This window comes from Coturnix japonica, chromosome 4 (assembly GCF_001577835.2).
Source record: "Coturnix japonica isolate 7356 chromosome 4, Coturnix japonica 2.1, whole genome shotgun sequence".
Taxonomy (NCBI): Eukaryota; Metazoa; Chordata; class Aves; order Galliformes; family Phasianidae; genus Coturnix; species Coturnix japonica.
This window is the reverse complement of record NC_029519.1, coordinates 51,836,986-51,859,111: the sequence shown is the minus strand read 5'-3', so window position 1 is coordinate 51,859,111 and position 22,126 is coordinate 51,836,986. Positions and strand designations below refer to the sequence as shown.

Below are 22,126 nucleotides of genomic sequence, written 5' to 3'. Positions count from 1 at the left end.
GGGTGCGCGGGGGGACAGACAGAGGGATCCTCTCCGCTCCGCTCCGTGCCGCGCACCTCCAGCGGGAAAACGAGTTTTTTCTCTATATTTTTTTCCGTACGAAAAAGTGCGGCGATGATTCGTACCGCGCTCAAAAGCGCAGCTCCAAAAGGGGAGCGCAGCGAAAGACATGCGCGGCCGCGGAGCGGCTGCAGCTGCGCGCCCCGCTCAGAAATAAAGCGCCGGACAGAAGAAGTGAATGCTGCATCTTTTACTCCCATGAAATAAAACACATTATTTTTCATGTCGGCTGAAAAGTAAAACGAGGATATTGTACGAAATGTTATACACAGGGCATGTTTTACATTGCAATATCAGAAACATCTTTGCATCCACCAGAGGTACTATTCTAAAACCGATATTCACACAATGTTTGGGTTTTCTTTTTTAATAATTATATGTTAGAAACATACAGTGTCGCATTTAGTATATACATTCCCTTGCTCGCAAGCGAAAAACTCCTAATCGCTTCTGTGTAACATGCTTTATTTTAAAGCCTACCCTTTTAAAAACACTGTTGTGATATTACTAACAACTGCTTTTATAAAATTAATTTGACATTTCGATATATATACATCCTTTCCGTCATTTTTTATGTTAACAACGCTAAACTTAAAAAATAACAAGCTTATAGGAACATTAAAATGTCATATCATATCCAGTCAACCATTTGTCCGTATATATATATATATATATATATGTCCTTGTAACTGCTGAAATACTCTTAGCGAAGATCTCCCGATCCATAGGAGGTCCTTTGAAAACAAAGGAACTATCTCATTTCAGTGGTTTCCTTTACTCCCATCACTCCTCTTTCCCCTCTCTCTCTGTTTTCCCCCCTCTCCTCCTCCACGGTGCCCACCGCTCTCCAGCACAGCTCAGTCCGTGGCAGCGGGGTTGGGTTGGGCTCACACTGGCCTGTCCACGGCGTATTGGCAGGCGCTCAGGTTGGACGCGGGGTTCTGCACACTGGCGTAACCAAAGCTGGAGTGCTGCTTGGCTTTGAGTCTCAGGCTGGCCAAGCTCGAGTTACACGTGTCCCTATAAACATATGGAGGCGTCGGAGGGGCGTACGGACAGGCTGGTGTGGGCACCGCCGAGTTGAGGGAGGGGTTGCTCAGGTTGTTCAAGTTGTTCAGGCTGTTGAGGCCGGAGTTGGCCATGCCCGGCACGGCCGAGTGGCCCATCCCGGAGGGCATGCTCATGGAGGAGATGGAGCTGGGAGGGGAGAACATGGTCTGGGAGGAGAGGGGGTTAACATTCATGGAGTTGAAGAAGGGGAAGCTCTTGGTGGAGAGCGGGCAGGGGTGAGGCCTTTGGTGGCCCAGTTGTTGTAGGAGTACCCGGGGTACATGTCATCGTAGGGCTGCATCAGGCCATTGAACTGCGGCCCGAAGCCGTTCTTGCACAGCTCGGCCTGCTGGTTCCTCTCTCTCTTTCTCCATTTGGCTCTGCGGTTCTTGAACCAAACCTTTAGAAATGGGGGAGGGGGAGAGGTGGAGAAGCGTGTTAGTGGGGGTTGCCCCGAGTGTGCCATCCCCAGATAGGTACACAGAGCTTCTCCTGTGCATGGCTACACTCTCATTCCCACCACAGGGAAGAATGCTGCCTTTTTTGAAATTATTATTATTATTTTTCCCCCCTTCTTTATTTTTCTTTCCTTCTCCCCCTTCCCCCTCCCCCCTTCCTTTTTCTCCCCGATTCTCTCTCTCTTTCTTTTATTCGCCCCCTCCCCCCCCCCCCCTTCTTGGCTCAATCCAAAGATCCGCCATCCAGGGGAAATACAAGAGTGCAAAAACCGAGGGCAGAGAGCCTGGAAAGCGGCGGAACTTTAAGGCAATGTTTCCTATTACGGGGAAGGAGAGGGAAGCCAGCAACTCATAAATCGTTGCTTCACTTGGTTAAAGCTCCGAGTTCCCCCTGAGAGAGAGCTTCCAGAGCCGGGAACCACTTCTAAACAAACTCGTTCGACCGCTCTTTGGTAAAAAGAGAAAAAAAAAGAAAAAAGAAAAAAAAAAAAAAAAAAAAGGGGGGGGGGGGAAGAAGAAAATCGCTTCTTAACAACGTGCTAAATGAGGTCTGAGGGAGCCTCCCCGCAGACAAAGGGCAGCGCGCCCTCTCCAATCCACAAGCGAGTGTCTGAGCGCCGGGCGGCGGCGATGCCGAGGGGTCGGTGTGGATTGGAGCCCCGGGGGGTGCAGAGCCGGCGGCGGCAGAGCGGGGTCGGGAGCGGGGAGCAGAGCCGGGCACAGCGACACACGGCTCCCAGCACCGCGCCGCCTGCTCGCCTTCTGCCTTCTCTAAGAGGAAGGAAGGTTTAGGTGTTTTTTTAGTTTGTCTTCCCGAAAATCCGAGAGGTTCGGTTCAGTTTATTATATCTATTTTAATTATTACTATTATTATTATTATTATTATTATTTCCCCAGCGTTCGCACGCACGCAGGATGCGGCCTCGGGATGTCCGCAGCGCGCCGATGGCTCCCATAAATCTCAGAGAGGGGAAAGGGCGGAGAGGCGCTCGGCGAATTGCGAAGCGAAAGAAAATGCGCGGAAGGGCACGTCGGGAGAGAGGCAACGGCCCGAGTGTGTCGTACATCTTTTTCTCGTTAGAGGCCGCGCAGGTCGCAGCCTGTTCCCGGCCAATGGTTTCCGTAGGTTCCCGTCGGAAGGAACGGCACCGTGAGGGCGGAACGCTTCTCGGGTGCCGCGCTCCGCGGTGAGCAGAGCCGGGGCCGCCCGCCAGGGCAGAAGAACCGAGCGCCTCTCTCCGCGCCGACCCGAAATCGAAAGCGGCTGCCGACCTCTCTCCCCGCTCCTCCCCCGGACTCACCCGAACCCGGGCCTCGGTGAGGTTGGTCCAGACGGCGATCTCCTCCCTGGTGCTCATGTCAGGGTAGCGGTTCCTCTGGAACGTGGCTTCCAGCTCCTGCAGCTGCTGGCTGGTGAAGTGAGTCCGCTGCCTCCGCTGCTTCTTCTTCTTGGAGGGGTCCTCGGGCCCCGCATCCTCGCTCTTGCCTTGCTGGCTCTTCTCTTTCTCTGCGAGGGGGGAAGAGAAAACAGCGGGGCGGAAAACAGGGGCACCTCAGCCTCCCAAGCCTCGCCCCGCTCCCCGCGGACTGCCCCCGCGCCGCTAATCATTAACCCGCGCCCGGCCCCCGCCGGCTCCGCGCTCCTCCGAGGGTTTTCCGCCGCCCGCCGAGGGAGTTTGCGTTCTCCCGTCCGTATGCGCTCCCGACGCCGACGGTACTCCGCTCTCTCGAGCGTTAAGCGTTACCGGCCGGGGAACGGCCCAAGTGCGGCCCGTCCCCACCAGCGCTGACTACCCGTCTCTATCCGCAGCGCTCGCCCGTTGCTGTCCGTTACCGCTCACGCCCGGTCCATGTCACTCCTCTGTTTCTACCCGTGTCATTCGCCCTCCTGCCTCCATATGATTTGCGTTTCGTATTTGTGTTATCCGCCACTCTGCATCCATATTATTTATGTATCCTATATCCTTTTATCCGTACCGTTCGCCCGTCTGCCCGTATTCTTTGCCTGTACACATCCACGTTACTCGCCTATCTGCATCCACACTGCTCGTCACACGATCACCTATTTGTATCCACATTATCTCCTTTCTGTACCCACATTACCTGCCCACTGTATCTATGTCATTTGTCTTCTGAATCCGTTTAATTCACCCAACTGTACCCACATTATTTGACATGTATTTGTACGTCTGTATCCATTTTACCTGCCCTCTGTACCCGTACCATTCTGCCATCCGTATCCACTTCAAAAGCCATATATTCGCCCGTCTGTATCCACATTACTCCCCCTTCCCTATCAATATAATCTACCCTCCGCTTCCCAACACTCACCCTTCTGTACTCACATCACCCTCAGCGTTATTAGCCCATCCACTCCCCCATCGCTCGCCCTCTACACCAGATCCGCTCTCCCGCTCCTCTCACAGCCGTCACCACCCGCCCCGAACCAGGACCGAGGCGCTGCGGGCCGGGGGCTCCACGCCGCTCGTCGCCTCTTACCTGCGGCCTCGGGGCTGGAGGTGTCGGAGATAGTGTGCACCTCCAGTCGGTGTTTGGCGGCCTCCAGGGAGGAGCGAGCCTGCCCCGGCGCCAGCGCCGTAGCCATGGCCAGCGAGGGCTGCTGGTGATGGCAAGAGGACGAGGAGGAGGAGGAGGAAGGTGAGGAGGAGCACAGCTTATTATTCCCGGCTCCCAGGCGCTCCAGGCTTAACGGGTCCTTCATGCAACTCATCGGCGAGAGGACGCCGAAGCCGACGGGTGCGCCCGGGGGGGCTGACGGGAGAAGGGGCGCGTGTGCCCGGGGAGGCGGCCCGGACCGTCGCGGCGCCCCCTCCCTGGACGGCCTCCCGGGGCTCGGTTAGCGGCTTGGCGGGCGGGCGCTCCCCGGAGCCCCCGCCGCCGGGGGGGGCGCGGTGGCGGCAGGCGAGCGAGCGGCTCCGGTCCCGCAAAAACCGTCACGGCCACCCCGCAGCTCCCCGTCCGGCGGCCCCCGGCCCGCCGCGGGGCTCGGCGGCGCTCCGCGGGGCGCTCCGCTCCGCCGCCCGCGCATGGACCCGCGCCGCTCCGCGGCCAGCCCCGCACCGCATCAGCTCAGCAGCTTCCCTCTTGGCCTGACATCTTAAACCGGCGGCGGCCTTCCCCGCGCCGGCACGTCACCCGCGCCCGCCCCGCTCCGCCCCCGCGCCGCCTCCCGCCGCCCGCCGCTCCCGCCCCCGCCGCGCCCCGCCCCGCCCGCCCGGGCCTCCCCCGGGCCTCCCGCACGGCGGCACCGGGCGGCCGGAGCGGAGCGGGGCGGCCCCGGGAGGAGAGGCCGGGCTCCGGCCCCGGGTGGGCAATAAGAGCGAGGGCAGTGCGGCGGGCGGGACGGGCTCGGGGCGTCTGACAGCGGAGTCGACGGCCGCCAACGGCCGCAACGAGCGCGGAGGCAACGGAGCGGCGACGGCCGCGAGCAGCTCTGTGCGGTGCGGGTCGGGAAGCCCACACTTGGCAGCCACCGACGCGGGGAGGGCTGCGCGAATCCCGGCCCCAAGCACGCGTAACCTCCGCACCCTCCGCTCGGACCCGCTGGAGGAACCTCCCGCTACGGCCTCGCGCCCCCCCCGCAGCACCGCCCGCTCCGTCCCCCCGCCCCGCTGCTCAGGTGCTGCTGGCCCGTGGGACGGCCTCACCCCACTCGCCCCCCCGCAACTCTCCTCTTCCCCCCGCCGGGGACCCTCCGCCCGCTGATATTTGCACCGTCCCTCGCAATGGCGCTTATTGTCGAGCGGCACATATTCCTTTCGCGGGCCGGTAGTAAAGAAGGTTAAATTAATTTACATTCTGCTCATTATCTGCCGTTTAAATGACGCGTTTTTATCCCCGAGATTTGGCAGCGAATCTCTTTCCTCAGACCCCACAGCGTTTCGGCGGAGACAACGCTCTTACATTTGTAGTGGATTTTAATCTGATAAGACTCTAATTTGCTTAAGTCTCTTAAATAGGGGGTTTAAAATGATTCTAGCCGTTTTCTTATTGAATTTCCTCTAATTCCCCCAAGATCATAAAGTATATGTGTAAAGTAAATATTTCCTCCCTCCGCACCGGCAGCCGATGACCTATAACTGAGTCAATACGAAGCCGGCTCCACTCCGCACAATTTGTTTACCGACCCTCTCCTCGCTCCCTCCCCACCCCTCGCCTCTCACAGTCGGACCCCCCCCGGTGCGGTCCCGGCCCCGCGTCCCTCGCTCCCACCCCGGGGGGGGCCGATCCTTATAAGCGAGGTGGTACAGGCTCTTCCCCCCACCTCCAGCCCCGCACCCGGCCGGGAGGGGAGCGGGCAAGAGGCGTTAGTTGTCATGGCGACCATAAATCACCTAAATCCAAAAATACCCACCTAGAAGCTGAGATGAAGCTTTTATTTCCCAAGCGAAATAATATTTTAGAAGCTGTCAGCCAACCGAAAAACAAGCTCATTGTAGGCACCCAAGCCATATATTAGCGTTAAAGGTTCCAATTAAAACGTCAAAAAGTCTTTTTCTTTAAACTTTTCCTATCCCTTTGGCAGCTCCCATCCCCTCTCGGGCCCGCACTGCTCGCCCCAAAGCCCAGCCCGACGCGCCGGACACAGCCCCTAAATATAGGGACCGGGGTGGGTGGGGGACTCTCCCTTCCCCTTTTGCAATTCCTTGATTTTATTCGGTTTATTTTTATCTTATTCCGAGTGTTATTTTGCCCCCTCCCCGCCCCTGCCCACCCGCTCACCTCCCGCAGGTCTTTATTTTCCCACTTTTCCTTTATCTACCTATAGGATCGTTGTGTAACCCTCTCCCCGACGGACACCTCGGGGCTGCTCAGACCCGCTCGCTTTGCCGGCTGCTCCCCTCCCTTGTTGTCTCCCGCCTATCTCGGATTACCGCATATTCTCCTCGATGAAGAGCCATTAATTACCCATTCAGTCAATATTAGGAAGACTACAGAGCTTTTTACATAGGATTAAGAAGACATCAGATTGTTCCATTAGTATATTCCTCCTCACGAATAAGCTTTCCTTATACATTTCGTTTTCCCTGGAGTGAGGCTAACAACTGCTGCATATATTATTCTCACACACCGGAGGGGAAAGAAAATAAAACACAATTGATGCGGCAGCCCAAGAGCGGTAGCAAACTTTCGGTGCGGGGTCTGTCCCAGTCCGGCAGAGGGGGGAGGCGGAGCTACGGCACACACCGGGCACCTTCCGCAGGGCTGGGCGTAAGGCGGGATCACTGCTCTATTTTTCCCTTTATTTATTATTATTATTTATTATTATTATTATTATTGAGCGATATGAAGTTAATGAGTGTTCAGCCTAAAGAACGTTTTCTACTTCTGTTCTTTTTTATTCACCCTCCATCCCCCCCCCCCCCCCCCCTTCCTCTTTCGAGGGGTTGAAACAATCGATTCGCGCTGGTGCCGCTGATACGGGGCGGACTGTAATCCCAGTGCTTTATATTGGGTGGCGGCTGCTGCTTCAGCGACACCCAAGTTAGCGATTCCAACAGCACAATTCGGGCTGCTAACGAATTCTATACGTTATATTCGTTCAATTAAAAACACGCAGGTAGAATTTAAGCATCCCTCCGCCCTTCATCAAAATTAGTCGAATAAGTCCCCCAGAAACCAGCCCGCCTGCTGGATGCTTTTCCAACCACATGCGCCCAGAAGCGATTATTCCTCCTCTCCTGGTAAACACGGCGCCCGCTTTTGCCACTTTCGGCTGCAGCGCTATTTTCGCACTTGGCTATTTCCATTTCCCTCAGCGCAACGGACCCGCTCCCAAACCAGAGCCCCGGCGCCCGCATCGCTTGAGATATCTCCTCCCGAATTTCGTGCACTGCACTGACCCGACGCTCGCATTCGCGCTGCTGTTAGAGGCAGCGGTTCCTCGCCGTGCGCCCACCTATAGTTCTCAATGCTCCCAGTCACTGCGTCGCGCTGCCCGTTCCCAAACAAGCGTTCCTGCAGAAGCGGTCCCGTACGACCCCTCGCACTATTTCGCTGCCCTACGTCTGACGCACAGGACGAGAAATTTTTCTCGACGTAAACCACGTAAATCTGAAGTTCTGGTGCTCAGGCACAGCCCGCAATCGACCGACACCGAGGATTCAAAGAGCAACGAAACGAAGGGGGGCAAGAAAAAACCTCAATAAAACCTCTGCTCAAACCTCTACGGAATTAGAAGGCGAATCGCAACGATTCGGGCTCTGCCCCGCACGTCGGGGCGCTCCGAGAGCTGCCGCCCGCGCACACCTGCCCTGTAACAACAAAGCGGTAGCGCAGCCCAGCGCTGCTCCAGGGTTCTTATTCAATTAATGGCATTCAAGGTGTTTAGGTAGAGATTCCCCTCTCAACCCGACAGGGAGGACGCAGAGCAGATGACAGGGGAACGAGGCAGAGCATTGTGCATGCACGACAATAACCCGCGTTCCTAATTGATGGTTAAGAAAATACCCATTCGTTTCTCGGCGGGAGAAGTAAAAACGAGCACGTCAGGGAGCGCACGGTGGCATTACTTTTATAAGTATTTTGCCGAATAAATCTGGCAGGGAAGGGCTCGTAAATTTCTCGCATCGGAAAGGTCCCCACTTCCCCATTAGCTGATTAAGACCACCTGTTGGTAGGGAGGGAGGAAGGCCCTCCTTATTTCCCAACCATACATAAAGCGATGTCACCCTTCCTTTCCACGTTATTTAACACTTATTACCGGCCGAAAGAAAAAGCGCCAGCACCCGGCAAAACCGATTTGGGCGCAATTCAACATGGCGTATGTTTCCGGGATTAAAACTTAATGGTTCTTAAAGCCTGCGAGGCCGGGATCGCTCCGCATTTCGCTCGCTGCCGCCCCCGATCCTCACCGTAGTGCCCGGTGGGGTGCGATGTCCGGTGGCCTCCCGGTGCTCCGAGCCCGAGGCTGCTCCAGGAGCAGCACTGAGCCGCGGGGGTTAACGCGGCGTTCCTACAGGGGAGTGTTTAACTACGACACCGGCAAGGCGTGCATTATTAATTCCGTCTAGTTTCTCGTATTATTAATTCAGCTTAATATATTTTATTTAAACAAAATGGCGTTTATCTTGGATTAAACAGTCTCTCGGAATACAGAGCTCTTGTTTTCTACTTTGTAATATGTTTGCCTGGGTGTTTTTCTTTATCACCCCTCGGGCTCCTTGCAGGAGGCTGTGTGAAAGCCTTCAGCTCTCGCGGGGGTGGATGCTTGTGAGGGGCTAAAAACAATTAAGAATAAAAAAATCTCCAAACCAGCAGAGAGAGACCTCGTTCGCAGCGTAGAGGTGCGATGCGAGCGCTGCTGGAGGCGGGCGGCCGCGGGGGAGTGCGCACCTGAAGGCGCTGCGCGGACGGCGGATGGACGGCAGGGGGAGCCACAATGCCGCGCAGGCGGGCGGCCGGGCGCGGAGCGGCGAGGCCCGCGGAGGAGCAGCGGGCGGCGGGTCCCTACGTCCCCCCGGCGCCTCCCGGTTCCCCCCAGCGGAGGCCGCGGGGCGGTGGGTTCTCTTACCTAGCTGCACGCAGGCTGAGACAAGTTTACGGCAGTTGGACTCCATTACACGTTATCTGCAAAAGGACGAAGAGTGTTGGGTTGTTAAATCGGCGAATCCAGGACTACAGATACATATATAATAAGTATAATAATCATAGCATTTATCATAGCGATTACAATAACAACAGGAGCCAAGGAGCCCCGTCGCAGTGATGCTGACGTGACCTACCCCCTTCCCCCCCCTTTCCCCGGAGTGGGGTCGCACCCGGGGAAAATAGAGCGCAGCCCCAGATGCGGCTCCCAGCCAGGCCCCCTCCTGCCACCACCTTTTGGGGACGCGGAGGAAGGTCCCCAGCCCCCCCAGCCCGAGTGGCTGGGCAGTAAAATCTTGGGATTAGTGCCTGATTGAGATGTCTGTTCGGGAGATATTACAAAATTCATTATCACAGCTCTCTACTAACTCGATATGAAGTAACACAGATGGGATTTTATTAGTCCAGGCTTTCCGTGTTTACTTATGATAATTTCGGGGGCAATTTGCATGTCACCGCCGTTTCGGTGCTCTTCGCCGCTGCCCCTTTTGTAACGCCCGAGCCGTTCCGGGTCTCGGCAATGCCGCAGATGGGAACGGAACCGGCGGGCAGCGCTCAGTCCTCCCCGGCTGCTACGAGAAGGGGAACGGGAAAACCCAAAGCAAAGTATCGAGAGGCACGGTGTGAGCCTGGCCATCCCGGGCCGCCGTGACACAGCGCTTCTGCCCGAGGCCGAGGCGGCTCGGAACGGACGCTGGGCCTAGAGCCGGGCACGGCCTATTCGGGACGCGGCCCGCAGCACTCGTTGTCCGCTGGCGGCCCGAAAGCGGGACGGCACTGCCGGGATGAGTCCTGCACAGCCAGAGGCCGCCTGACCGCCTCGGGTCCTCGACTGACCCACGGACGGGACAGCGGCCGCACCGAGGGGAAGTTTGTTTTCCGTATTCACCCGTCTCGATGGAGAAAAGTGCTTTTGCAGGGCGGATTTCTGCTCTTCGCCCGTATTGCTTCTTCCCTTTCTCACCCTCTATATTTTCTTTCTTTCTCTCTCTCTTTTTTTAAATCGTATTTTTCGATAAACCACATCGCAGAGCAGGTCCAAGAGAAGCGAGAAGCATTTCCCCATTGTCTGTAGCGCGGTGCCTCAATTGCAGGCGGCTCTGCCCTTCGCCTGTAGTGCCGTTGCCGTATCTCTCTGCGCGCTCCTCATTCGCAATTAAACATTTCTGCAGGCTCCCACTCGAGGCCCAGAGAGCTGCCTTCCATTCCATCCCCATCCTTTCCTTCCCCTTACTCTCCCTGCCCTTCCCGGGCCGGCTCCACTAGGGAACAACCTGCTAGCAGCATTACCACTATGAAACCTGAAGGACGCGAACAACGAAGCAGTGTCACACATTGTATTTATGTATTTTTATCTCTCCTTCCCCCTACCCCACCCTCCCTCCCTCCACTTTTAATTTAATTTAATTTATTTATTTATTTTTGGTACCTATTGCTATTCTTTAAGGGACAGGAAAAGAAATAAACCGAGTCCCCCGGCACGCATCTCAACAACTCCCGAAGCTCGGAGGGCTGTGAGAGCGGCTTTACGCCCGGGATTTCGGCCCACGGCCGCCGCCTCCACAACGAAAGCGGCTCGGAGCGGGGCCGTCCACCGGCCGGGGATGGCCGGGACCGCCGCCCCGGGGATACCCCGACCGCACGGCTCGGGTTCCTCGAGCTCCTCGGCCTCAGCCTCCCCGCGCCAAGGCGCGACCGGCTCCGCTGTGCCCGCCCCAACGGGAGAATCCGGGACGCAGCGGCAGCAGCCGCTCCCGACGAACTCCGGCGCCCGACGGGCCGAGAGAAGCCGTTTAGAAATTAGGATCGAGAGGGCCGACCGCGCCTAATTGTCTCTCGCAGGAGCGGGGCCCGGTCCGCAGGTAACCGCCGGCCTGCTCCTGCAAAGAAGGAGCGCTCGGCCACCCCGTAGTCGGCTGATGGCTACCCCCCGAGCCCGGGCAGCCTCCGGGGACGGGCAGCTCCAGCCTCAGCCCCGTCCCTCCCCGCCGTACCCCGCTCTCTCCGTGCACCACTCACCGGGGCCGGCCGTCGTTCGCCCCGCCGCTCTGCTGCTGCCGCTGCTGCTGCCGGGGGCGGCGGCGCCGCGGAGGGCTCCTGCGCTGGCTGCGGGAGCCGCCACCGCCTCCCTCCGGCCCCGGCCCCCGCCCCCGGGCCTGACGTCACGGAGCCTCCTCCGAGCGCCCCGGGGCCGGGCCGGGCGGCGGCTCCGCGGCGCTGCGCCTCTCTGCGCGGGGCCGGGCGCGGGCGCAAGGGGCAGGCGGCGGAGCGGCGGCGGCGGCAGGAGGGCTGGGCGGCCGCAGAAGAGCCGAGGTGAGAGAGAGAGGGCGGCAGAGGCACCTCCGCGCCCGCGTAGAGCTCGCCCCGCCTGCCCGGGAGGCGAGAGTTGGTGTGGGAGAAGTTTCCCAGGCCGGGCCGGCCCTGCTCAGGTGCAGAGAGACGCAGCGCCGGGCTTGTGGCGAGAGGTCTCTGCTTCCACCCGCCTCCCCGTGTCCTTTCTTTCTTTCTTTATTCCTTCTTTCTTTTTTTTCTTTTTTTTTCTTTCTTTTTGTTTCCCCTTCTTTTCCTCCTTTGTTTTCTTTCTTTTTCTTTCTTTTTCACCTTTTTCTCTTTCTTTTTTTTTTTCCTTTTTCCTTTTTCTCTTTTCTCTTTTTTTCCCCATCTTTTTGCCTTTCTTTTTCTCATCTTTTCTTTCTATTTTTCTTTCCCTCTTTTTGCTTTCTTTTCCTTCCCCCCCCCCCCTTTCCTCCCCTTTCCTTCTTCCCTCTTTCTTTCATCCCTCTCCCCCCTTAATTTTATTTTCCTTTTCATTTTTCCTTTCTTTTCCATTGTTTTCTCCAAATTCCGCGTTGCTATTGTTCCCATCCGACCACAAGAGCAGAACCGAGGCAGCCAAAACTCCCCTCTGCCCCGTGCTGCTCGTTCGGGCCGGGATCAACTCCTGGCCCCGTTTGCCCCGAACGTCCCCCGACTCGGCGGCGGAGGGGAGAGGTTTTCGATTTGAAGCCGTTTTCGGGCGTTTGAGAAACAACCGAAGTGGGATGTATTTCCTGAGAGCAAACCAAACCGAACGCTTTTATTATTCTTTTTATCTCAGCGTTTCCACAGTTTTATTTCTGGAGGGACCACGTGAAAAACAATCAATCAATCAATCAAACAAACAAACAAAAAAAAAAAAAAAAAAAAAAAAAAAAAAAAGAAAAGAACAAAAATAGAAATGACACTTTTTTATTTTATTATTATTATTTTTAACACATTTTCTCAATTCGAGGGCAGCACCCGGTGACTGTTTTGCAAAGATTTAAGCCGCGGTGCTTTGGAGCTCTCTGCTTCCCGGCCCCGCGCAGCGCAGCGCAGAGGGGTGGTGGCTGCGGTTGCCGTGTGCCCCTCGCAGGAAAGTGGGGTTCTATGGAGAAACACACGGACGGAGCGAGCCCTCGGATATCCGCTCTGCCCTCGGGACCGCTGAGCCGGGTGAAACCCACTTTTCCCGGCGCATCCGAGGAAGGAGAGGGAGCGCTCCCGGCTCCCAGCCGGCGTTTCCCAGGGTATAAAGGGGAGTTGCGCGGGTGCGCAGCCCCACGGGGTGCAGCCCGGCCCCGCTCTCACCCGCATTACCCCTCTGCAGCCCAAGTGAGCAGCTGGTGGGAAATGCAAATGGCTCCTGGAAGAACAGAGGAGAGCGGGTGATTTTCATTCCCTCCTCGAGTGTGTGGAAGGAGCTGGACATACGTTTCACGCTCCTAATCCTTCTTTTACATTTTTAGTCATACTCCTATTAAACAACTAATTAATGCCCGGAGTCACCGGGGAATACATTAGACATGCTGCTGTGGAAGAGGGGTTCCAGGGTGGCTGGAAACCGCGGAGCAGCCTGAATGCCCGGATTCCAATTTCTCTCTCCCCTTCTGTCAAAGCGAGAAACGGAAAGACACAAACCGGGGCGGCAAAGGCCGCTCAAAGAGCCCCCACCGCTGTTACAGTCCGAGGGCGGCGGACGGGAAGGGTTTGGCCGAGGGTTCTCCTCCGAAGAAATGAAATTTAAGACCCCCCCCTCACCCCCCAGGCGGCACCGTGCGGGCACGGAGCGTCCCTCGGTGTCTTCCATCGGCCTCCGCGGAGGGGCCGGAGGAGAGCGGAGTTGTGCTGCGCAGCGCCGAGCGCTGATTTCCTTCGCTGTTGGACTGTGCTCGCAGCGCTCCGTCCCTCTGCCCTTAGTCCCCCCTCACCCCCCCGCCTCTCCGCTCTCCTTATCTGGCAGCGGACGCGTATGGAGGTACCTAGGGCCGCTCTGTTAACACGCTCAGACGCTATCGATCTGTTGGGCTGCTCGAATATTTTCTTCCCGTTCAGAGCTGGTTTCCCAAATTGCTCATTCGGACGGCTGATCCCGGCGCTACAACGCAATGATTGTTCCAAAATTAAGCGTTTCGAACGGACGCAGCGATTTGCATATAAATTACAGGCACCCTGTCTCGCGTTTTCCGGCCGTTTTATCATCGGTTCGAAATAAGTGCTTATCCACTCGAGCTAAAAGAATGCCTAATGAATTGCCCAATTAAGGCGCCCCGCGGAGCCCGCTCGTTAGGTACATCGGGGCACGCCGGGGTGAGGACGGCAGTGCGAATGGGGCGCAGCGGTCTCCGTTAGCACAAAGTAACCTCAAGTCCCGTATTTGTTTTTCTTTCCTTTGATCCCTTTGACCTCTCCTATTAATTCTTTATTATTATTAATATTATTATTATTATTATTTTCTTTTTTTCCTGAAGGAGAGGGAAGAGGAGGCACTGCCCTGGCCCTCCAACTCTGTGATGTCGCGGAGCAGAGGGCGGCAGCAGCCCGTGTCGCGATAGTGTTGAGAGCCGAGAGCTTACCTTCGTCATGAGCACTGGCATAAAGGCGGCTCCGCTGCGAGAGGCAGCGCCCAGCGCGAGAAGTTCAGAAAAAGAGAGCGGCGGTGCGCAAATCTGTAGCCTCGGGGGTTAGCCGGCAGCCCCTTTCATTTCAAGCTCTTATTGATTTGCTGTTGTCATCTTTGGCGACGCAGAAGGACACTTGAAAGAATTTCTGATGGGGCTCTGATCTGAGAAACGAGATGACCTGACCGGGCTCTCACCAAATTCTTAATTACCACATCAACTGCCTTAAAAATAAAAAGGGAGAGAGTAGGAGGGAGAGGGGGAAAAAAAAAAAAAAAAGAAAAAAGAAGGGAGTGGTGGTGTGGGGGGGAATCTCTGACAGTAGCTGAGTTTGCTTATCGAGAACTTTTTTAACCATTCCGAAACTCTCCTTCCCACCTCCGTGGCCTCAGCCTTATCCTCGCCCCCACACCACTACCCGAGCCGGGGGTCCCGGGGCCGAGGCAGAGCGTAGCCCCCCCGTCCCCAGGCCGGCTCCGCAGCCCCGTCCCCCGGCAGCACCATGGCAGGGCGAGGAGCTGCCCTAGGGCTGGGGAAGCAGTGAGGACGGGGCAGATGCAGCGGGTTGGCGTGGAGAAGTGGAGAGAGGTCAGCACGAGGGGGGAGGGGGGTGAATGTGTGTATGTATATGTGTGTGTGTGTTGCACTCCACCAGGCATGCAAGTCTGCAACTTGTCTGCAGCCAGATGACGGAATATCATCAAAAGTGGATGCGTACATCTTTCCAAAAGGAAAATTCATATGAGATGAACACCAGAAACCTGTTATCAAAGACACCAAGAAGTGCGTTGTGCATGGTGTTGCTCGTATGCAGGCATATGAGGTTGAGAGATGACAGCGGGGCTTTTCAGTAGGGCTGAAGGGAAAGGAGATGCCTTTGTCCCACATGGTGCACACACACAGGCACATTCCTTCTTCTTCCTGCTCTGGCTGCTGTTTCTCCAGGACAAAGCAGCAGTCGGCGTACAGGCATCTTCGCCCGTCCCCCTTTTTTCTTTGCTCCTGTCCCCCCTCCCCCCCCCCCCCCCCCCCCGATTTGTATGTGTTAGCTCCTTATTTCGGAGTCAGAAAGCTGAGGGATGGGGTTAGTACCTATATTGGCCTCTCCGATTCTGTCCACCCCATAGCAGTATCCCGACCCAGGCTGTGAATGCTCAGAGGGCTCCTGCTCAGTGTGTGGTTGCTCTTATGGGTTTTGCAGGATTGCTGCCTTTTCTCAGCACATGCCGGTCCGACCAGCTCATGTCTCACCTCCGAGCAGGGCTGATGATGTCCCTGTCGTCAGTGTGTGCCACCCATCACTCATGAGCCAGCTGCTGAGCTGCAGCAACCAGGATTGTCTGGTTAGACCTAAGCCTTACACTCCCTGTTGAGCCTCATCTCCTCACGGTCTGGTTTGTGCAGTGGCAACACTTATCAATAAGGATTAGACAGCCTAGCACTGGTTTTCAAGCCTCATTGTATGGCTTCAGTCGTTTGTGACAGGACTTTTCAGCCCATAGCTTGCTCATATCCCATGTCCAGCTCAGTGTACTTAACATGTCTTTCTTCTCCCTATGTGTCTGACTCTGCAGTACTGTCACTGGACTTCTTTCTCAATAGTGTCATGTTGTAGTTCAGCAATTGAATGAAACCACCCCTTGTTTTCTTACAGGAGCTGGATTCAAATTTGGGGGATTTGAGAGCTTAACAGAGAAACCCTAGAAGGGGTGCCACTTGGTGGTGTTTTTTTTACATAGCTTTCTACATTGCTTTGTGCATCTTGTCCAGAGCTTATGGAAATCCAAGATCTCTATGTAGTTGCTTAATTCATTTTCATCCATGCTTGGTGAAATTAGACCTTCTGCTAAGCGCTGCAGGTGTAGGCTGAAGGGGATGTCACATTTTTCAGAAAACAGGTATAGCCCAACAGTACTGCTACTGTTGGGGTGTCCCAGCTCACCGCCTTCCTATTGCTCTCATCCGGAAACCGCACAGGTGTCACACCTTTCTGACGGTTGTGGTGTGCCAGATCTCATTGCTCATGCTGTGAGTGTTTGCTCTATTTGTGCTCACTCACTCTCCTTGCTGTGCTTGTCACATAGCTGCTTCTGCTGGACTTTGTGTTTTTCTTTGGTGCTACGCCATCCCTCAAGCTGTAAAATGTACAGCCTGAAGCATTTGTGTGTGGTGCTTGGCTCTGGTCTGAATGCTTCTGAATGGGAAGAGCCAGAATGACTCCCAAAATGTCTGAATATCATGGTTTTGCTACAAAAGACTGCCATCTCTTATTCCTTTTCTTTTATTTGTTGGTTATGAACTAATTGTGAAGAAGCTTACTTAAGATGAGGTAAATGTGTATCATTGTTACGGAGTTATCTAGATCAATCTATGTCTGTGACAGGGGGGCAGTAGGCCCGTGGGCCCCCTGGCCTCTAAAAATGGGAAGGGGGAAGGGAAAGGGGTAAGGAGATGGGAGCTGGGCTCGAGGAAGCAAACAGAGCAGCGGCAATGATCTAAGGAGGAAAACTTATTTTACTAACTATGATATCGGAATGCAAGATAACACAGTATAATACAATCTAATTGAAATTGAGTCTAATAAATCAAGGAAAATAAGAGAGTGACAATCACTTAGGCTTTTTTCTCTTGCACAGTTTTTGGGACATCTGATGTGATGATTTGTTTCCAGCTTGTTCATGGTGGTCTAGGTGGAGTATCCAGGGTATTCAGTAAGTATCCAACACATATCATGTCATTCCTCACAAGAAATCTCTTTCTCTTCTTTCTGCTTTCCGAAGTCTTCAAGTTGTCATTGGTTTACCTCCTTTTTTTTTTTTTCTTTTTTTTTTTTTTCCCCTTTATTAAACTATTTATTTTTTTCTTCTTTGTGTACATGTGTGTATGTAAACCATCTTAAACCTGAAGAATATGTCAGAAATCTTCCATCTCCCTGCACAGGTCTCTTTCCCCTGTTACAGCTTCTCACTGAGGGAGCAGACAAACCCAAGCAAATGACATCAAAATAAAATTATCACAAAAAAATCATTTGATTTTTTCCTTCTTCCTAAGAGAATTATAATTCACTCTACAAAGCTGGGACTGCACAGTGGTCATTGAGATCATTGCAGTTGTGCTCCAACTGCAGCTTAAACCCTGTGCTGTAAAATACTTGAGCTTTTCTCTGTTTGTGGTGGTGTTCCCTTCCCTTGTTTCACTTTCTGCCAGCCGTGAAGAGAAGAAGTGTACATTTCAGGCTGTCTGTTGAGGGTGTCCCCACCCTGATGTGGATCACCACAGGCCCCTGGTATGTCTCTGGGTGATGTGTGCCATCCATGAGCCCTCAGAGCATTCCTACCCTGATGTGGTTAACATTGGCCCTTAGCAGTCCATTGTGGCAGTGGTCCTTCAGGGTGGCTGCTCCCATTCTCCATGGAGGCCCTGGAGTATTGTCTCTCATCCTATGTCTGCCACGTTTTTCTTGGTAAAATTGTTTGGGAAAGTGTATGGTGTGCATTTGTGCAATTATGAAATTTCAAGGCAGAAGACTGTGAGGCATAAGAGTCAGGTTTTGTGGTGCAGGGAGGCTGTTCCCCTCTGTGGACTTCAGAGCCAACTTGAAGCAGGCTGGCTCAAGGATGCCTCAGGCAGCTCTGCCACCACCATGGGACCATGGCCACCACAACCCTGCTGCCATTGTCATTGCTGGGCCTCTCCACAGGGAAATGGGTAGAGACATACCACTGTCTGACCCCAGGCTGCACACTGGTCATGATGGAACCTGCCCTCCTCACAGCACCCAGAAGAGGTTAGCATATTAATCAGCAACTGGGGAAACCACTCGTGTGGGAGCAATGTGGTGGCACCCAGTGAGCTGCTCTCTGCCTGGGAGCACAGCCAAGCTGCTTACTTGCTGTAATGCACCGTGTCAAAAAGCTGGCTCCTTATTAGACAGTTCTTTTAAAAAGTGTTTCACTTGGAAACGTAATGGCAAATTTTCTTCACCAGCTCAGCTTTGCTTCATTTTCTTTCTTTCTTTTTTTCTTGTACTTTTATATGAAGCTTTTCTGGCATCCCCCGTCAGAGAAAACGTTACATGCTTTTAGAAAAAATATTTGTTCTGATGGAATTTATGATGTGATCTGTTATTCAAATTTATAGTTAGCTTAACATGGTAGGCTAGATGAAATGGCTCCTGATGACATCGCAGCAATCACATAAAGCCATACCTAGGCATGTTTGGACAGCTTATCAAAAAGTGTTTGGAAACAGAGCATAGGTATAATAAAATGCAAAGAGTTGGAAAGATCTCTGGGTAAAAAAAAAATACACACACCAAAGCCTTAAACTATAAGACAAGTTTATATACAGCCTATAGGAGTGTCTGTGCTTCCCCCAGGCGGAAAGACACTGACTTTGAAGTTGGGCTTGGAGAGGACAGGTAAAAGGTTCTTAGTGCTTCTTTTTGGCAATAGTGAAAAAAAGGAATCCAAATGTGTTTGTTGTGTCCAAACCACTCCAACAGACAAGGAAGGAGAAGAGATCCGTGGGCAGGTTTCTCTCCTTTCAGGAGCCTGGCTTCCCAGCTGCAAGATGCCCACAGGTGCTGCCCAGCTGAATGTGAGTAGGGCCTACAGAGTGGGTCTTACACAACATGGAGCCTGTTCCTGTCCACAGCCTTCCCTGGCAGTGGTTGTACTGCCTCATGAGGATCAGCATCGCTCTGCCCAGAGAGGCCATTCCCTATCTGTCAGCTGTAGCTAACCCTGCTCTGTGGATTATTGAGGAATGCATGTTTATGGATTTGCTTGCAGTAACTACAGTCATCGATCTCGCAACTGAGCTCTTTCCATGGGAGCATATTGTGCTTTTTCTGTCTGTGTCTACTGGCCTTATTTTGCAGGTTTATTCTGGGCTGGGCTTATTCACACCACCATTCCTGGGGATGAGAGCCATGCCGTCTTCCTGTGCTCCTTAAATGAACAAAATCCCCATGCATCCTTGAGAGAGAAAATCAAAAGGCCCTTTAAGTTTGGTAGGCAAAAGTTACTGGGGTTGTAAGGAGATCCTTCTGCAGTTCAGTTCCCCATTTCTGCCTGGTGCTGGGCAGCTATTGCCAATTCTGGTTATTGTTTCCCCTCCTGATTTCTGAGCCCCAAACATTTTCACACAGACCATTTGACTTCAATTTATTTTCTTCTTTTTTGCCTTGGAGCGCTGGGAATGCCGGGGCTGTGAATGCTTTGTGACAACAACCTCACAGTGAAGTGATGGCCCATGTCAAAGCAGGGAGGCTCAGAAAACACTGGGTAATGAGAACAGCCAGGAAGTTATTTCTGTCCTCTTGGATTTTAAAAGCTACTGAACATACCTGTGATTATAAGTGAGCTGTAGGTCAATAAAAATGTCTGTTAGTGCTTTCATTATAATCTCAATTGTTGGGAGTTTACATAGCACAAACATTTGCTTTGTGGTAAAAGTACAGCATATGAGCCTTTTGATCTACACTCAGTGAAAAAAAAATAACTTTTTGCTTTGTTTTCATTCCCTCCAAACACGCTTTACAAACTGGATTACAGCAGGAGCAATCTGATGTTTGAGCTATAAAACATGGCATGAATATAGATGACATTGGCCACTCCTACTTTGTTTAGTTGGGGAGAAAAATCCTTTTAAAAGGCTTGATAAGATCTTCTCTGGCTACTCTCAGTAGCAGACTCTACTGTCTCTGCAAAGAGACCAGAAAGGCTGAAATATAGGCATCCCCCCCAAGTGTAGCTGGGTGATGAATAATAGGTGGAGGCACTCCCTCTGCTACTCTGAGACATGTGAGAGGGCAGGGAGAAGCTCAAAATGTTGTGAGGGTGAAAACACTGAGATTCTTCAGTTCACAGAGGGTGACGACACAAAAAAAAACAAACAAAACCAACCAACCAATCAAAACCAGCCTCAAGTTGCCTTTCTCTCTTTCCCTCTTTCAGCTTAAGACTCCTCCCTTGGAAAAGGAAGGCAGCCCACTTGTGGCTTCTCCATGCCTTCCCAAAGAGCTCAGCAATGAAACACTGAACAGCTGAGCTCCTTCTTGGCACTTCACAGAGGAGGGAGGGAGTGAGTGAAAGAATTTTCAGACACTAAAGCAGGAGCCACAGCTGCAGGCACAGCAGAAGTTTTTCAGGAAATAGGCAGGTATGCAGCTGGGCAGGCTGAGCAAACAGGAGTGGGCAGGGAAAGGAGCCTGATAGGCAGCAGCATCACTGCATGCCAAACCCCAGCTCTTCCTGGTACCCAAAAAGGCCTTGCAACGTCAGCTGTGTGTTGTGGAGGTAGTGCCTGCCCAGTCCATATCAAATGACAGCCTGTTTCTTTGCAAACCTGTCTGTGGGTTTTCCCAATCTGCTGAATGAAATGCAAAGTGTTCCATTTGGGGGCTGCTTGTCACTCCTGCTGAGCTATGGTACAAACAAGCAAGTAATCCTTTATTTGCAGATGATAGGAATATATAAAAGGGAAGGCATATTTAGGTCATTCAGGCATTCCTTAAGTGTTTTTTTGTACTTGACTTAGAAGGATGAGCTACAGAACTGATTCCAATCTTCCTGTCCCACAGCCCTGCCAGAGGGCTCACTTCTGGAGCTCTCCCACTCCAGAGCCCAGATCTCACACATCCACTCTAGCTTCCCTTTTGGGGGATGTTTATACACACATTCTATGAGGATTACAATTTAGCCTGATGTATTTTCCTATGGAAAACATACCCAAAACAGAACACCACCTGCCTTTAATGGCAGGTCTTACTTGGAAAGCATAAGTATGCCAGAAGTTCTTAAGATTTGAGAATTTTTTTTTTTTCTATGCATAATTTACTAATACAGGAAAGATATTTTGCCTTTCTCTTCTTCTGATAATCATACAATTGAGTTGAAAGGGACATTTTCAAGTCCATCTTGTCCAACTCCCTGCAGTGAACAGAGACACCTACAGCTCCTGCAAATGCTTAAAGCCCCCCCCCTTGGATACCTAGAGAGAAGGGTATCCCTCCTGTCTGGGCAACCTGTGTCAATGCCTCACCATGCTTACTGAGGAAAAAAATATTCCTTACATCCAATCTAAATCTCTTCTTGCTTGAAACCATTTCTCCTTGTTCTGTCAAAACTTACCTATGCACTTGCTCAGTGTTTGCTTTTTGTTCCTCCCCCAGTTAACATTTAGCATTATTATGGACAACCAAAAGCAATGATCTTACAACAGCAGTTCAAGGAAAACCAGAGTAGTGGAGAAATACACACCCAGAGACAATTAACAGCGCAGTTTCTGTAACTACTAACACCTGCTGATCAGAGTCAGGTGTTGGCACTTTAAATACCAGCTCTAAGAGGGCTATTTTTGGGTCTGAGTACCATGGGGGAGCTAAGGATTTAAGCAGATTTTGCTTAAATGCATTTTGGAGAAAGCTTTGTTTTTACTAATTAAAAACTTTGCTGTGTGGATGGGCATATTAGTTTAAGTCTTTTAATAGCTGCACTGTATAAGTTAGAGGAGACTAAAGCATCTTTACTTATGGGATTCCAGTTGTGTCTTCTAAGTAGCTAATGCAACAGGCACACGGTTAGGAAGAACAACCTGTGTGCTAATGGAATGGACTGCGTTAATCTGTACAGAAGATTTTATCTGTGGATGATGAGGTAGGTAAAAACTATAGGCTGTTCTTAGCTAATCATATTTCTACTGTACTTACAACTTCTGCTTCTCACTAATTTAAGGGGCCTTGCTTACTCCTGGGTTTGGTGATTTCTGTGTGCAGCTCAGACACCTAGTTTCCTGGTTTGTTAGGCTATTGTTTGTTGTTCTCTTACTAGCATAAACTTTTAGGGGGAAGCAATGTGTGGTGTTTTTAGGACACTCTTGCTACTCCTCTTTAGTATAACAGCCCTTTGTTCTTCCTGATTTTTTTTTTTTTTTTTGTGTGAGAAGAAAAGCAAGTATACGTCCTGTGTACACCTATGCTTCTGCCTTTCTATTAGGATCTCTGAAACTGTAATGAGTTCCTGCAGA

The 22,126-nt window shown here is 52.7% G+C and overlaps 1 protein-coding gene and 1 long non-coding RNA gene across 2 annotated transcripts; both read right to left on the bottom strand.

The window, feature by feature from the left end:
* Positions 1-235: 235 nt before the first annotated feature.
* PITX2 (paired like homeodomain 2) lies at positions 236-4,743 on the bottom strand. Its single transcript, XM_015861996.2, is given in 4 exon segments — positions 236-1,339; positions 1,342-1,510; positions 2,870-3,075; positions 4,068-4,743. Coding segments are annotated over 4 exon segments (999 nt in total). The 5' UTR covers positions 4,300-4,743; the 3' UTR covers positions 236-947.
* Positions 4,744-12,367: 7,624 nt separating this feature from the next.
* On the bottom strand, positions 12,368-14,163 carry LOC116653417. Its single transcript, XR_004307204.1, has 3 exons — positions 14,051-14,163; positions 13,457-13,572; positions 12,368-12,840 (listed from the first exon to the last, which is right to left on the bottom strand). It is a non-coding gene; the product is annotated as an uncharacterized LOC116653417 (long non-coding RNA).
* Positions 14,164-22,126: the final 7,963 nt, after the last annotated feature.